The sequence below is a fragment of the Rhyacophila brunnea genome, unplaced genomic scaffold (genome assembly GCF_057557595.1).
Source record: "Rhyacophila brunnea isolate RB1 unplaced genomic scaffold, BYU_Rbru_1.0 scaffold_24, whole genome shotgun sequence".
In the NCBI taxonomy this organism is placed as follows: Eukaryota; Metazoa; Arthropoda; class Insecta; order Trichoptera; family Rhyacophilidae; genus Rhyacophila; species Rhyacophila brunnea.
Window position 1 is genome coordinate 9,136,473 of NW_028232904.1, and position 17,521 is coordinate 9,153,993.

The window sequence follows — 17,521 nt, forward strand, 5'->3', positions numbered from 1 at the left end:
GATTCAAGAATGCAACGTTCTCTGATAAGGCTATACTTCAGCTGAGGCACGGTCTAAAACGATCGTGACTACGCGACGCGCAGATTGTGCAAACGACGCGTGACGAACAAAACATTATTTGTTATAAAAATTCAACATGCGTTCATTTCATGTTATGTTTATTGTTATTTAAGTAATAATATATTCATTGGCATGTTTTGTTTTTCGAGTAAATATGTAACATTTATTAGTCATCTTTACGCTATTTAAGAATTAATTCTTCCGACGCCATCACAAAACAAATTGACGTGCTAACAGGTCGACTATCGCTCTCTGGTAACTGGTAACGCAGCCGAAATTACGTCCCACCTATTGCTGAAAATTATTTGCCGTATGCTCTTAAACTTCAGTCAAATATTTCTGAGATTTGAGACTACAATTTTGGAGTTGAACTGAAATGTGTTTTTCGATTATCTCTCCAACTCGATGTGGACATGCTCAACCCGTTGGGTCCAGACATTATATTAATTTTGTTAGACCAGGGATTAAAGAACCACGACCTATTAACGGTATACGTTATTGTTCGGTAATCGTGAAATAAAAAAATTACATAATACTTACTTAATTAGTTTTTATTCGAGGGGTGCCAGTCTTGAAAAGTTTGCGGACCGCCGGCGAGCGCACGGGCCTCCGATAATATATTATTAAGCTCCCTCCGTCGAGACTTCAGTCAGTCAGTGTTGCTAGCGCATTGCCTATCGTCGCACTCAGAGCGCCGACAGGGCTATTCCGACGGCGCGCTAGGATTTGCGAATTAACACTAGCTTTAGAAATCGCGTAAAGTCGAATTCGCCAGAATAACAAAGAAAGATTAGTTTAATTTCTTTGATTTTCGGAAAAATAACGCCAGTTCTACAAAATAACTACGAAGTGTGAAAAGTGATTTTTTTTAAAAACTATAATTTTTTACAATAATTAAATAGTGACCTATAAATTACAAAAAATAAAGAGTAACTTCATATCGCTTCTGTGATCGAAGACCAAAAATCAAACTAAAACCTAACACAACCTACTGTAACCCACAAATACTTAGGTTTTGAATTAACTATTTCTTTTATTCAACGAATAATTCAAAAGATTTAAGATTGTACCATTCTAATTATTGAACATACATAATTTAAAATTAAACCTTTTTGAGAAAATATATTATAACCAAAGTAATGAATAGCGCTGATGAGCAGGTATTAAGGGCGAATAGATAAAATTGTCGTAATTAGTATGTCACCTTGTAGCATAGTGGACAATGCGCATGGGGTGTAAACCCAAGAGATGCAGGTTCGATTCCTGCCGGGTGTCTTACTTTTTTCAAAAAAGATTGTTTTAGAAAGAAGTGTTTTACAAAATTATGTATGTCCAATTAGGTTTTGGTTTTGTTTTTTTTTGGTCTTACACATTAATCACAGTGACGATATAAGATACAAAAACTTTACCAAATAAAGTTATTATACCTACCGATTTTTATCCAGTCGAAAAAATGATTTTCATCATTAACAAATGAAGCAATTCCTAATTTGAAATTATTCTCAAGAAAAAAACAATTAGATTTGCAGCTTAGTTTTATTGAAAACACTCATTCGGAAAGTGAAACATCGAATCTAGGATTTTTCTTATGGGTATGTTTATTATAAGGTTTTTCAAAATTTTGCAAACCTATTATCTATTTTATTATTGAGAGTGATGGCTAAACTTTTTTTTTTAAATAAATCTACAATAAATTTGTCGTAAATGTACTTCTAATCATTATTCTAATGTGTAGTTTAAGTACGATTAAATTTGTCTTATTTTATAATATAAATAATATAATGGCTTTCCACTGCTGACCAGTTATTTACTATTTAATCATCATGCTAATAGTATCCAAAGGTCATCTAATGCAAACGCGCCAGTCGCGTTATCAGCACTAAATGAGTTAAGATTTCAATGATTATATGTATTTTAATATTGTAAACTTATAATAATTATCTATGGCCATTATATCGTAGATGTAGTAAATTAATAGATCGTAGAGTATTTCCATACAGAAATACTAAATAGTTTGCCAGAAATTTCAATACAATTTTAATAATTAACAATATTGTGTTGCCCACTAATTGTTTATAATTTTTTTATAAGGGTGGCACTGCACTGTCCAACTGCATACTAAGTGTTATCGTATTTTCAATGCACTTGCATTAGGTATATGTATTTTATTATTATGAATTTTAACAATATCGTTTTCGTAAAGATTAGTACTAGTTTCGATAATAGCATACCCAGTATGAGATGGCGTCTGTAATTGATAATTACAATTTTTTTTCTAAACGGAAGACAGCTTAATGTCCTGATTTTTATTAAACTATGACTAATTGTTCATTCAATTACTTATTCACAAAAGTTTATTTTTCACAATTATTATTCACTTTAGAGTTGGACAAATAAGTATACGAGCTAATAAAAACGTTGTAATAATGTAATAATAAAATATATCTTAATTTATCCCAGCTATATGAGTTTAGTAAATCGATATTCTTAATTCAAAATGTGGTTGAATTTTTGTAATTAATTAATTGATTAAAATACCGTTTAATTAAACAGAAATTTTACAACTAATTGTATTCAAATTAATTAAGAAATAAAGGAGAGATTAATTATTCAATTTGGGAGTCGAGTCTTGCAGTCATAGTTTTAAAATTGTTTACACAATAACACCAGCATTCGAAAGTAAACAATCGATTTTTCACTCTTTTTTGCACCCGATAATAATCGATTCGGCAGTCGTACGTAATCGTCTATCGATCGGCTGCCGAAAGTCCAGATGTCAATTAGATCGTGACAAAATGTATCTCGGAGTAATATTATTTTTCTCGACAACATAATTTTATTTTACAACGCTTTTTCGTAAGAAACTAACTTACGCAAATTCTCGCATTGCTTCTCGGAACGTTTTGCCAAAAAAAAAACGCGGGCAAAACCGTAACGTCATATCATAATATATGTGTTATTTCGAACCTGTGAACTTGCCTAATCAACCAAAAAAATTAAATTTAACTACAACATTGGCTATGATTAGGGATTGCAATACCGAATGAAAATACCAATACCAGTATTCGTGAAATATATCTACCAATAAATATATCTTTAAAATATTAATATTCTACAGCAAAAATATCTAAATATCAGTAACGAAGGGTGGAGGTAGGCTGTTAAGATCCGCTGTGAATAGTGCAAATTAAACTTTGTTAGTCATACGTATTTGTTTTTATTGAACTAAGACTACAATAATTTACAGATGGTGGTTTTTAAAAATAAATTAAACCCTGCCTAATCAAAATAAAATTATAATATATACAAAAAATATTATTCTATCATAAAGTATCCATAGTTATTTATGATTTAATTGCATAATTTTAGATATTTTATAGATAGACGAGTATTTTTTGACTATTATCTATTATGGCTCGGTTTTTGTAGGGTTTAATTGATTTTTAAAAACTAACCAACAGCATCTGTAAATTTGAGTATTGTTTCAATGAAAACAAATACGTATGACTGACAAACTTTAGTGTCCACTATTTACGGCGGATGTTAACAGCATATCTCCACCCTTCGCCACTGCTAAATATGTACATATAAATGTAAACCTTTAAAAATAGGTAAAAGTTAGATACGGCAGAGATACATACGTAGTATGTACTTGAATTATTGGCAATTTCTTCCCGACAAAAAAAATACAGACCTGTTAAGTAAACCTTATAAGTTAATTAATACATTTTGTTTCCACTTTTAATACAGAAAATATCGGTATTGTCTGATTTTTAAAACCGGTATTTCGGTTTCGAAAAATACTGGGATACCGGTATAAATTGCAATCCCTAGCTGTGATACAAATTTTGCATTACAATATATTATTATTAATACATAATATTATTCATTATACACAGCAAACTAGTTACGGATGTCAAGACGTATCGAAACGTTTTTTTTTATCAATATGTATTTTTTAATCAGTGTGTTAAGACTATGTAAAAATGAAATTTCTTGATGACACTGTAGCGCCTCCCTCGATGGAAATTTTTAAAGGATTAGGAAAGAATTAAATAAATATTAGCTCTACGGCAGTATAGTTGGTAGAGCATCTGTCTCTCGCTTCAATGTGTGTTTAATCCAAACCAAGTACTAAAAGGCTTGGTCAAATGAAGAATAACAAGAATGATTATATTCAGGCTGTGACATTGAATTGCGAATTACAGTCGTAGCGATAGTTATTGATAATCTTTAGATGCAATACGGTAACACGTTTGCAATAAGTAAATGAAGACGTTCGATTGCATATTTCGTTCAAATTAATACATTCGAAGTTTCAGCAATAAATAGCACTACATCGAAGCTTACAGTTTCGTATCACGGCCTTACTCTTAGGTCTTGGGCTAATAACCATCCTTCATAGTCATAATTAATAGTCTGTTAATATAATCTCCATTCTATGAAAGTCCATCTAAAAGTAAACATTAGTAATTATTTGATTGTGAATAAATAAAAAATTACGTTAAGAATGTATAAAAAAAATATTCTATTGAATCTAACATGAAATTACCTAATTCAAAATGTCAAAATTAAATGAGAAAGTTTCACGGATTTGCGTGTAGGCATAATAATATTATTTACAATACAATTTTAGGGTCACTAAAGTAACACAAATTAAAAAAAAAACATACTGATATATTATATCGCCTAGTCAAGTGTTTAATTTTTATAAAATAAGTATGTTTGCAATAACATATATATATAATTTGTCATCAGGCATGTCCAACTTCAAGTAAATTTGATCTTCTCTCTAGAAATACAGGATGCAAAACACGTTCTCTGGGAATGTCCTAAAATGTATACGGAAAGGGAAGAGCTACTCAAGTCGGTTCAACCAGCTGTTCAGCAGCTCATCGGACCGTCCGACCTGGTCGCCACAAAGGCCAATTGTATTGCATTCATTTAGAAAATTTGCAGCGTCGTACTGCCAACGTGAAGATCTCTTCATTTAGAATGTTCGACAGTTTTGTATTAGCTTTAATTTGTTACATACGACAGTTTTTAATTTTGCCTCTACGTGCTCATCTCTCCCATGGGTACATTAATTTAAAGTCATGTAAATTAGGTCAAAGCACAGTTGAGTGCATGGTGACATTGGTCTTGGGTAACTGCTCCTTAGACATTCCTAGTCATAAAAAATATGCTTCACATCCAAAGGTAGGGTGCCGCGATACTCCCGATTAAGACCGGGTGTGGTTTGGTGAGGCCATTAACTTCAATGACGTAAGACGAACACAATGAAGTCGTATTATATTTTAAACTGAATGTACCTGCACGTTTTTTACATTTACATATAGACGCGTTGGACATGCCTGTTATACATCATGATGAATGTAATATTAGTAGATACACTATATTAGTATGTTGTGCATAATATATATGATATAAATAAAATTAGTATACCAACTAACGATTTTTTTTTTGTTGATAAAGATATCAGTCCATATATTGGTGTGTATAATTATTAATAAATTTGATACGTGCCATACGAACAAATTTAGTCAAAATGGAAGGAAACAAATTAGTATATTTTGGACGACCCATCTTCTTCTTCCTGGGAAGTTTGCTGATTCTCATCTCAGGATCTTCAAGTAATGCTTCTCCGATAATATCCACGGATTCACAAGCAATGGTAAGTGTTAATATATTATAATTTTCTTACAAGTTAATCAAATTTCATTGTTATTGTAGAATGTAGATGGTGATTACTTTGGTAAAACATCGGATCTATATAATCACCATGATCAGCTGTGATTAATCCATTACTGTGTGAAGGTTTCCCCTGGCTTATTTCATTCCTGTCGGTCCCTAGTTCTTTGCTGTCACGAAAATCTGCCAAACTTAATGACATCATCTAATAGTTGTCCACTCACCGAGCGACATAATTTTGTTTCTAATCCTTCGCGTACTGCTATCTGCATATTTTTCAATTAGTGTATTTTGTAATCTTTCCGCATTATTTGCAACATGCACTTTTTTAATCTATTATGCAATTCTCATGGTTTTAAGATTTCTGTTATATCAAGGGTAAATTTACAATTAAAAAAAAGCTAAACTCTGCAACGTTTTCTGTTAAGTTTTACTGTCACGCTTAATTCCTGTATACCCAGAAAATTCTGTACACAAGTAATATAAAGATGAAAAAACATTCTATTAAAATTTGGGGACGGTCCAGTACTCTGAACATGTGGTCTCTATATTCACATTATATGGTTTCCAGAAAAAATATAAAAAAAACATGGGTGTTGTCGGTTTTCTTTTCGAGATAATGAAACTTAGATATTTCATTATTATCGTTTGGTGGAATGGAAAAAAATTTAGGCAATTTGGTGCTCCAAATATGGGGTCACCTCACCATGGATGGTCATTTTTTTTTTTTAAATAATCCACGAGGATTTATGTAGAAAACTATTAGTCTTCATTCATGTATTTATTTATTTACTTTACATGCATCAAAAATTATAATTTTTAGACGTAAAAACATAATATTATAAAACATAGAGAAAATCAGTTGAATAATTAAAAAACTATAAACACAATTTATTATGCAAAAGGAAGTAGGTACTTACGTTGAATGAGCAATATTGTCTATTATTTTAAGAATATATGATATTTCCATTTTAACTGACTCTCTCGCTAGTGAAATATATTACCAACATTCGAAGCGATTCGGTTGAACAAAATTATCATTCTATCAATGTTGACATTACTAATCAAGGTTTTACGGAGGACAAGCAATTAATTGATGATAATATTTTCATAAAATATTATTTACAGTTTACACCATGTATAAGTCGGAAAACATATATCCATATCAGACCAATTTATAGTCAGAAATTGAGTTCTTCGACTTCAAATTATATAAAAATATAAATATAAATATAGTAATGGCTTTTCGATCAAAATACGATTAATTTTAAATTTCGCGCCGAATTAAAAAAAACGTATTTTGACAGTTAATAATGAAATTACTGTTTGATTGCTTGCTGTCCGTTCGTGCTGTGAATAAGCTTTACTGTAGGTCGTATTGTAAGTTAGTCATTTACCGCGATTTATAAAATTATGTTATACAACGAAACGTATAGGTACCTACACCTGACATGTAAAGGTCAGAAAGAATCACAGGTGAGATCTTAGAAGGTCACATGAGACATTGCAGACATTTTAATTAATGCTATAGTAGATGGATACAATAAGACTACAGACATGTTCAATTTCAAGTAAGCTGTGATCTACCATCCAGTATCAAATCTGGCACTGATCTACTACACTCTCTTTTTAACATTTTTAAATAAACGAATTATACTTAGTTGAAGACAGAGACGTTATAAATTATAAACATTTTTTTTTCAGTTTTTCCTCATAACAAAGGTATACCCAATGATAAATTGTGGTATTCTTTGGGCGAAAATTGAAATTACCATCAAACTATTCTCTTGCTATATGTACAAAAAATATTGCGCCAACGTATAAGGAATCTACGCCTCAGTTTAAGGCGCGGGAATTCACATATTCTCTTTATCTTACTTCTGCGGCAGGATTTAAGTGTACACATACAAATTAAGTAATACGTAAAGGTTACGTGTTGTTCCTTATGGTACCTTATGCACGTAATCTATTTGGAAATGGTTAATGCTCCTCGCAAATATCAATGAAATGTGTATGTTTTTTCCATCGATGCCTTCGACATGCTTACTATAGTGAAATAGAAGATATGTCAGTGATTATCTAAATTTAACTGTGTTTTAGATTAATTTATAAGTCCGCAATGCATAGAATATCACTAAACACTTATTGTCCATTATTTAGGAAATTGGTGTTTAGAGTTTGCGCGTGCATCTTGGGTACAATTATATTATGCGCGATGAAAATCGATGCAGACGGTCAACGAGGAGGAGTTTGTAGGATTTAGGAATAACGCGCACTATTCTATATTCTAATACACCCAATTAAGGTCTATCTATATTCTATGAGGTTATTTCTGAAACATTGACAATGTATTGAATAGCAAGAGATAAGGTATATTTAGGGGCAATTTAAGGTTACTGCACAACATATTGCACGCCATTTACAACGAAAATAATGAAAGTTTATCTTGGAAAGCACCCGTCTTAATTTTAAAGAGCACTTCTCGTTTCATATTTTCATATGTCAAAAATCGATGTGTCATTTTGTACGAGTATTCATTACCCAACATTCCGAATTCGCTTCTCTCAGGGCAGATGATTCCCCAATCGTTACGTGACTGAAACATTGCAAAGTGCATCTAATACTAATGGCTGCAATTGTCGTACTGCACAATTATTAATGAAGTAATCGCAAATATTTTCAACATTTTTCGAGTGGAAATAGTAGTGTTTTAAATCTAAATTACTGAAATCTGTCTAGGTATCATGGATTGAAAATTACCAAATATTTTTGACATGAAACGGTAGTAATTGAATTGTAGACCAAACGGTGTTTTAAAGAGGATGTCTAAAAGAGAATAATAAATAAAAGTTTACCTTCACTGATATATGAATGCATCCGGGTCAACATAACTTGTTTCAAATCCCTAAAATCCCTCAACCAAAAGAATATGTAGCAATATTTTTACATTTTCATAAAAAATGAGTGTGTGTAGCAAGTATTAAGATCGGACATGGTCAAAAAAACAAGTTTCAAACCTTTAATATGGATTTAGTCCTGTCAGACTGAATCTGATTTTTATTAATTTACATTAGGATAACCTCAATATTATATAATTATGTATATATATTTTAAATGTCCTTGCCTTTTCGTACAAGGTACTAGTACAGAGTAATTTTGAATCACAAATACCCAGGCCTTTAGAAAATCACATAAATATATTGTGTCGTCATCGGGATCGAACCCAGAGCTCCCGGATGGAGGGCCATTGCCTTACGCACTGTACCACGAGAGCCGCCTTCTCAATGTTATATTGCGTTCGATTAAATATATTATATTCTATATATGATGATAATATATATATCAAATGAATTAAATATTTAGTATCTAAGAATATGACGTAAATTAAATAAAAAACCGCCGATTAACAGAGGCAAAAATAATAACATATTCGGTATGAATAAAATATCACGATTTCTGTAGAATGCTTCTAAATACTTATTGTTTTTTTTTATTTTTCATTACAAGTTTTTCTAATACACCTATTAAGGTAAATAACAATTTAACAAGATAATAGATTGAAGAACAATTTATAAAGTAGTTAATGATTTGTAAATATTATAAATAAAAAAAATGATAGTAATTTATTGAAATGATTCTAAGAAAGAAATATTATAATATGAATGAATTCTTGGTGTTATTTTTTTATACAAATTTTTAGTTCAGTCTGTTGGGTTGAATAGTAAAGCATTGTTTATTTTTTTAAGACTACAACAGGTCATGAGACCCAATGACAGTAGTGTAGTTAGTACCTAATATAAGTTAAACAAACACCCAGACTTTTAGAGAATTACATAAATATTTTGTGACTTTACTGGGAATCGAAGCTGGATGAAAATCCAGCGCCTGGACTACTACTAGAGGCCACCAGGTATATTATATCCCATACACAGACACTGTGCACTTTCAGTCTAGCGATAAACATAAGTGAGACAGGCGTACTTATTTTTTAACGTGGATTTATCCCATATTTATCCACACTTAAGATCGGAGATCCGTACCCTGTACCCTATAATACCGTATATATTATATGTTCCCTGGACTAAATTCATTAGGGACCATTAATGACCATTTATTTCTGTGTGTCACTGGTAGTGGCGATTGGTGGAGGAAGGCTGTTAAGATCCAACACAAACAATGCATACCTACTAAACTTTGTCAGTAAAAATTAGTCGTTTTCATTGAACTAAGATTACAATACTATAGATAGTGTTTATTAGTTTTGGTTTTACTGGGAATCGAAGCTGGATGAAAATCCAGCGCCTGGACTACCACTAGAGGCCACTGGGTATATATCCCATACACAGACACTGTGCACTTTCAGTCTAGCGATAACCATAAGTGGTTATTTGATTAATTATTTGTTTAATTAAATAAAACACAATCTTATAGTACTTATAACTAGAGTTGGGTATTTCCCGAGAAAATCTCAATCTCGAGATTCGGGATTTTCAGAAAAGAATTCTCGAGATATCAGGAAATTTAAAAAAAAAACGTGTAAAAATCCTAAAATCAGTGAAAAAACAGACAAATTCCAAAAAAATATGTTTTTTTTTATTTATGTAAGAAGACAAACAAAATAGAAGTAGGAAAACAAAAATAATTCAAAATATTACCTATTAAAATAGTATTTAAAAAACACGACTGTCAATCGCTGCGTCTGACAATCGCGTACGCTTCCGAGACACAAAATTCCCTAATGTTGCAAAAATTGCGCTCATTTTGAGTCGACGTTGGCTTAATTATTGTGTTAAATGCCCGATCAGTCTTTGAACATTTTGTGTTTCCTGTCCACTTTTTTCATGTAGAAAATAGTTTTTTCAATTAATATTAGGTAAATTTGATAGTAAAGAAATCCTGAATCCCGAGAAAAGATTCTCGAGATCCGGGATTTTCTGAAATATTAATCAATTCTCGAGATTCGGGATGGAAAATCTCGAAAATTACTCGAGAATTCCCATCGGGAAATTCCCGAAACCCAACTATAAAATTGTGTTTTATTTAATTAAACAAATAATTAATCAAATAATACAATGCAGTTCCACCATGACTTATAATGTAAATCTCATGTTGTGTACGTCTTGAATTTAGATTTGTTATGTCCACAATGTTTTGTATTCCTAAATAAATAAATAAATAAATAAATAAATAAACAAGTGGTTACATAATGCACATAACGTAACGGTTATACTTATCATAGTCGTCAGTGTTCATTTGTGTCGTCCGCGCAGTCTTGATTATTAAAGCGAGTATTGGATGCTTCAGACGATTGCACCAATTATTGAGTACCAAGGGTCTACCACTGACATCAGTGGCGAAGGGTGGAGGTAGGCTGTTAACATCCACCATACATAGTGCACACTAAACTTTATCAGTCATACGTATTTGTTTTCATTGAAATATGACTACAATTTACAGATGGTGTTAGTTAGTTTTTAAAATTCAATTAATCCCTGCGAAAACCAAGCCATAATAGATAATAGTAAAAAAAAATACTCGTCTATCTATAAAATATCTAAAATTATGCGATTAATTCATACATAATTTTGGATATTTTATAGATAGCATAATACTTTTTATCTATTATAGTTTGGTTTAGGTAGGACTTAATGAAAAATAATAAATAAACCAACTATAAGTGTAATATGTATTCTTAATCCAACGAAAACAAATAAGTACGAATGAAAAAGTGTGCACAATTTTGTTGTATCGCCCAAAATATACCCAAACTATTAAGGTTTGGTTTAGGCAGGGTTTACTTGATTTTTAAAAACTCACCAACACCATCTGTAAATTATAGTATTAGTTCAATAAAAACAAATACGTATAACTAACAAAGTTTAATGTGTACTATTTATGTCAGATCTCAACAGCCTATCTCTACCCTTCGCCACTAACTGACATAGGCCTTATGTTAGTGGTATATATTCTACATTTCACACAATTCGTGAAAGATTAATAGCGCGGTACAAATAACTCAGCGCACAGATTCTGATAGCCGCTTAATTTGTCAAATCGCCGGAATACGTCACAGTGTCCGTTTGCCAACAAAAGTGACCGCCCGAATGTTTCACCATCATTGTGTGCGTGCAACGGAGCGAAACCGGTGATGGGCTCGCGCCGTGCACTTGTTGCTTGATTAAATGCCGGATCGGCGGCGGAGTTCTGCTATTTAACTAAAATGTTAATAGTAATACATATTAGCGTAACTAATCATTTCTGCGAGGTTTAGGGATTTGCTGCAACTACAGATGTAATTTATTCATTCATACATTATTAACTGTAGCAGTGGTTCCCAATATTTTTCATATCCGGAAATTTGTACGTAAACAGTTCACCGCAGGACACTTATTCGTGCGCCGCAGTACGTGAAACATGAGTTCGTGTAACATTTAATCAAATGACGAGTTCTTCGTTGAACATTTCACCGTGGAGTATATTTTTACGTATGCTACAACATGTGGAGATGTCTTTACGAGGTTAGGTTAGGTTAAGGTTAATCTAATTAGGACAGTACTATTTGCAAACTATCGCCGCATTTTGTAAGATACGTACAAATGTATTCCACGGTGAAATGTTCAACGAAGAACTCGTCATTTGATAAAATGTTATACGAATTCATGTTTCACGTACTGCGGCGTACGAATAAGTGTCCTACGATGAACTGTATACGTACAACTTACATGTAACCATATTTTTTATTTGACGGAAGCTTTGAAACGTTTTGTAAAATTTCTGGGAAACCCTACACATATTTTCTTCTTCTTGGTCGTACACTCATGACTGAGGATCTTGACCACTTTTTAATTTTGGCATCCTTTGAGCGACCAAGACTTTTCATCATTCTTGATCTTCCGCTTCTCTCAAGGCAGAATGAATGGTGCCCCCAGTTAGGTCTTTCACTTGGTCGCTCCAGTGCGCAGACGCTCTTCTTCTGCTTCGCCTTCAGTGGAGGCCACCCAAAATCACCAGTCTCTTCAGGTTATCCGGTCCGCGATAGACAATATGTAATAAGATAATATTTATTTATGAGAATCTCTCATTTATTTATTTTATTCGCAGTAAAAACCCAAGTAAAACATCCACGGTGGCCGCGCGGCTTAAGCGTTGGACTATAACGCCGTGGGTCCCAGGTTCGAATTCTGGGTCTGGCAAGTACACATATTGTTTTTTAATTTGTGTGTGAGTCAGGGTATGGACCTAATAGGTTGAGCAAGTGGTTGAGATTAGGGAATCCAATCCCGAGCCAAAATTCTGATCCCGGGATTTCGGGATTACAAGTTGACAATCCCGGGATCCCGGGAGTGGTCCCGGGATTGACATTTTTTCCATTGTTAATACAAAATTTTTATATTTACAAATAACATTAAGAAAGTTGGTCAAAAATAAATCTAGTATAATTTATACTATTTAAGACATTTATTTTTAATATTGTATACATTCAATCTTGGAAATACACAAGTTTAATGGAGTAAATAATATTGTTATATAAATAATAATGTGAATTTAATATGAGATTGCTGTTTCTGATAGTAAAGACATAATGAATGGATTAGAGAGATTTAAAATAATAAAGCAAATAATCATGGTGTACTTATGGCCTTTCCGCTTCATAAATCTAATTAGTCAGCCAAATATGAAACTGCCGTAAAACGTATGCTATCATGGCGGAATTACTTTGTTAAAAGTGTGAAGCATTGTTTTTTTCCAATCTTTCTCATTTTTAATAATTTATGTGAAAAAATAAAATGAATCGGCGACCTACACATGGGTATAAATCAAACTTCATTCAAACTCAGTTTATTTATAATGTAGTTATTCTTTATTAAAAGATTTTTTTTTGTTATATTTTCGTTTTTATTTTATTTTCCATAAAAATTGATAAAACAAATCAATCCCGAAATCCCGGGATTATGTTTATCAAACCCGGGATTCATAGGTATCGAAAATAGCTCGGGATCCCGGGATACCGGGATTCGGGATCCCGGGATTGGAATCCCTAGTTGAGATCCATTTCTCGTAAAAAACAAAATCTGTTAATATAAAACTCTACTCTGTGGAGGCCCATATGATCCTATTAGGATCGGATATGGTCGAAATGAAGGGAAATGATATTATGTAGGTAATGAAATTTTAATTATCATAGCCTTTACTTACACGCATTCAAAATTTAAAGCAAATACGACGATGACGTCACGAATAATATTCAAAATTGTATGGGCGAGAAAGCGTTTATCGAGCAGCCTTTTCTTTATACTAAAAAGGCTGCTACTAGAGTCACGATTCAAGGTTTGATCATGTAAATAGTAATTTTTTTTATTGCAAAATACCTAGTTAAATAGAATATTTTTATATTCAGAAAATACTATTGTTAAATGAAATAATCATGAAACATAATTCAAGTCCCTTACGTTTGACAGTCATAGCACTTTTTTCCGGTTACTCATAGGCCTTTAACAGGCATTCTAGCTACTGGCACATATAATATATTATATATTATATTTCCCACATTGCGTATATCTATCTACTACATGATATATCAAGGCGCCAGCCACCGATCAAAAGTCGATCGTGTTTACCTCTGCTTTACGTTGAGCCTTGAGTCCACTTAATACCATGACTATACCATTAATGACTTAATAAGAATTAAAGGTGCTTCTGAAATACATAGCTTGTTTGTTTATTAGATGCTTAACTGTATAATTAAGTGTGATAAGCAGACGGTTACATCTTCAAGCCCTTGACTCTCCTAGTATCAATTATATGGCCTTATAACTAACAAAACCTTGGTAACATAACGTAATAATGTGACTATAGTAAGTATGTACTTGTTTGTTCAGTCAGTTAAATTACTACAAACGCATTTATGTAAGTTACAATATAAGCATTGTTGTTATATGGACGAATCGCGCAAACCGGTGTTAAAAATGTTGACCATTATCGAACCGGCTGTTAAAAAAACAGAATAAAATCGGACTAAATCAGGGAACACAAAATTAATGGGAACTGGCTTGCTCTACCGAATGTGACAGTCATTTTTAAGCAGGTTTGACTTTATTACGTTAGGTCAAAGCGCGTCTGTCATACACTATTGAATACGCGTTATTATTACGTGACAAACTTTAATACATATTTATGAGACAGGCGTACTTATTTTTTAACGTGGACTTATCCCATATTTATCCACACTTGCGATCGGAGATCCGTACCCTATTATATCGTATATATTATGTGTTCCCTGGACTAAATTCATTATAGGACCATTAATGGCCATTTCTTTCTGTGTGTCACTGGCAGTGGCGAAGGGTGGAGGTAGGCTGTTAAGATCCAACATAAATAGTGCATATCTACTAAACTTTGTCAGTCAAAATTAGTCGATTTCATTGAACTAAGACTACAATACTATAGATAGTGTTTATTAGTTTTTAAAATTCAATTAAACCCTGTCTAACCCAAATCATATTGGATAACAGTCAAAAATACTCGTTTATCTATAAAATATAAAATATCTAAAATTATACCACTAAACTATACATAGTTTTATATATTTTATGGATTGCAGAATATTTTTAATCGATTATGGTTTGGCATAGGCAGGGCAATGATTTAAAAAAAAAACTAACCAACACCATTTGTAATAATATATATTCTTAATTCAACGAAAACAAATATGTATGACTGAAAAAGTGTGCACTATTTTTGTCGGATCGCCCATAGCATACCTAATCAATTATGGTTTGGTTGAGCCAGGGTTTAATTAATTTTTAAAACTAAACAGCACAATCTTCAAATTGTATTATTTGTTCAATGAAAACAAATAAGTATTTCTTAGTATGCTTAGTAAGCTTAGTATGCACTATTTATGTCGAATCTTAACAGCCTACCTCCACCCCTCGCCACTGGTCACTGGTATAAATTGCAGCCGTCTATTGGGTCCATCGGACCGTTCAACCTGGTCGCCACTAAGGATATTTGTATTGAATTATATTGCGGCGTCATCCCTTTACTAAGATCGGTTGACAGTTTTGGATTAGCTTTTGTTATTTACTACAGTTTTACATTTTGCTTCTGTGCTCCCTGTTCCATAAGCACCCCTAACTTTACGTCATGTACATTTAATCAAAGGACACGTGGGTGCATAGCTGCATCAATATTGGATAAAAAAAATTATACTTCAACAAAGCTTTATAGCTTTCATTTGCAAGCTCCTGCATTCTATCCTGGAAGTCTTTAAGATAGTTTGCAAAGACAAGTCAGCAATATTATCCAAATAGCTATACGTAATATCTACATATTCCAAAGTATTCATAAAGAGTTTGGCGTAAATTATAAAAAAAATTGAGATAACGACATAGGTAAGTAAGTACGACATAATATAGATAACGAAGCACCGCGATAAGATAACATATACATACTGTCACATACGTGCGATAAATTCGATAAAAAGCGTACCTACAGTCTATGACACATGGGTACATGCTTTGTGCCTATGAAACTGTGAACAATATAATTTTCCATGGTCTTGCCCTAAATAGGCGTAGGTACTCAGTTATCGATAAGATCCGCTCATATTCATAAACACAACTTTACTATCCGACGTATCGCTGCGTATTTTTTATGAATCAATCGACACTTTCAAAGACAATGGGTATGAGTAATAAAATTAATATAATATTAATACCTATCGATCGAGGGTACTTGATGGAATTTGATGTTAGCAAAATCAGTGACGCTACGGGTAGGCGGATCATGCGTTGCACAGGGACGGCATATTATAAAGGGATGCGAATAAAGGAACGAGTACAAATATTATAACTTTTGAGAGCAGTGGCGGTTTCGATGCGGTCACTTCATTAGTGTTTCCATCACCGTTAGCGCCACAGATCTCCAACTACCTAAATTTAACACTACCAATATATTATGAGAGTAGATTTCGTGCAAATTCTCTAATTATTATTCTGAGTTGATGGTATGTTTTGTTAGTTTTTTTTAAATTCAATTAAACCCTGAGAAAACCAAGCCATAGTAGATAGAAGTAGAAAAATACTCGTCTATCTATAAAGTATCTAAAATTATGCAAATAAAGTTTAATATTTTATGGATAGAATAATATTTTTATCCATTATAGTTTGGTTTGGGCAGGGTTTCATGAATTTAAAAAAAATGAACCAACAATATGTGTAATATGTATTCTTAATCCAACGAAAACAAATAAGTATGAATGAAAAAGTGTGCACAATTTTGTCTTATCGCCCAAAATATACCAAAATTATTATGGTTTGGTAAGGCAGGGCTTAAAATTGATTTTTAAAAACTAACCAATACCATCTGTAAATTGTAGCCTTAGTTCAATAAACACAAATACGTATGACTAACAAAGTTTAATGTACACTTTTTATGGCGGATCTTAACAGCCTACTTCCACCCTTCGCTACTGGTGAGTAGGTCTTTATAAATGTCGGTTTACAGGAGGCCAGACTAATTTTCATTTGGAAAAATTCATGAATTCAAGAATGTAAACCTAACCTAACCAAAAAAATAATTCAGTATATCGGCTATTTTCAAAATTTGTTTACCGCTGGCTTCCTGTAAACCGACAAGAACCAAAATGTCGAACTAGGTGACACTTTGACTATGGACGTATGAGAGAAATAGGTCAAAGAAATTCATGTGAAGTTACAATGGATCCCCTCCAAATACTATTTGTGCACGTCTGTTTTCGTTGCTCGTT

At 32.5% G+C, this 17,521-nt stretch overlaps 1 protein-coding gene across 6 annotated transcripts in view; it reads left to right on the forward strand.

Annotated features, from left to right (window-relative positions):
• The first annotated feature begins 703 nt into the window (after positions 1–703).
• The window catches only part of Mmp1 (Matrix metalloproteinase 1), a 118,896-nt gene continuing 102,078 nt past the window's right edge, over positions 704–17,521 (forward strand). For 3 of the 6 annotated variants that reach the window (XR_015071235.1, XR_015071236.1, XM_085951231.1), the window contains exons 1-2: positions 708–918; positions 5,536–5,734. Coding sequence is in view for 2 of the 6 variants with exons in the window: in XM_085951231.1 (XP_085807357.1) it covers positions 5,609–5,734 (126 nt within the window). In the remaining 4 variants the exon portion in view is untranslated. Of the gene's footprint in view, positions 919–5,535; positions 5,735–17,521 lie in introns of all 6 variants that reach the window. The other 3 variants (XR_015071237.1, XR_015071238.1, XM_085951232.1) reach the window with 3 other exon arrangements.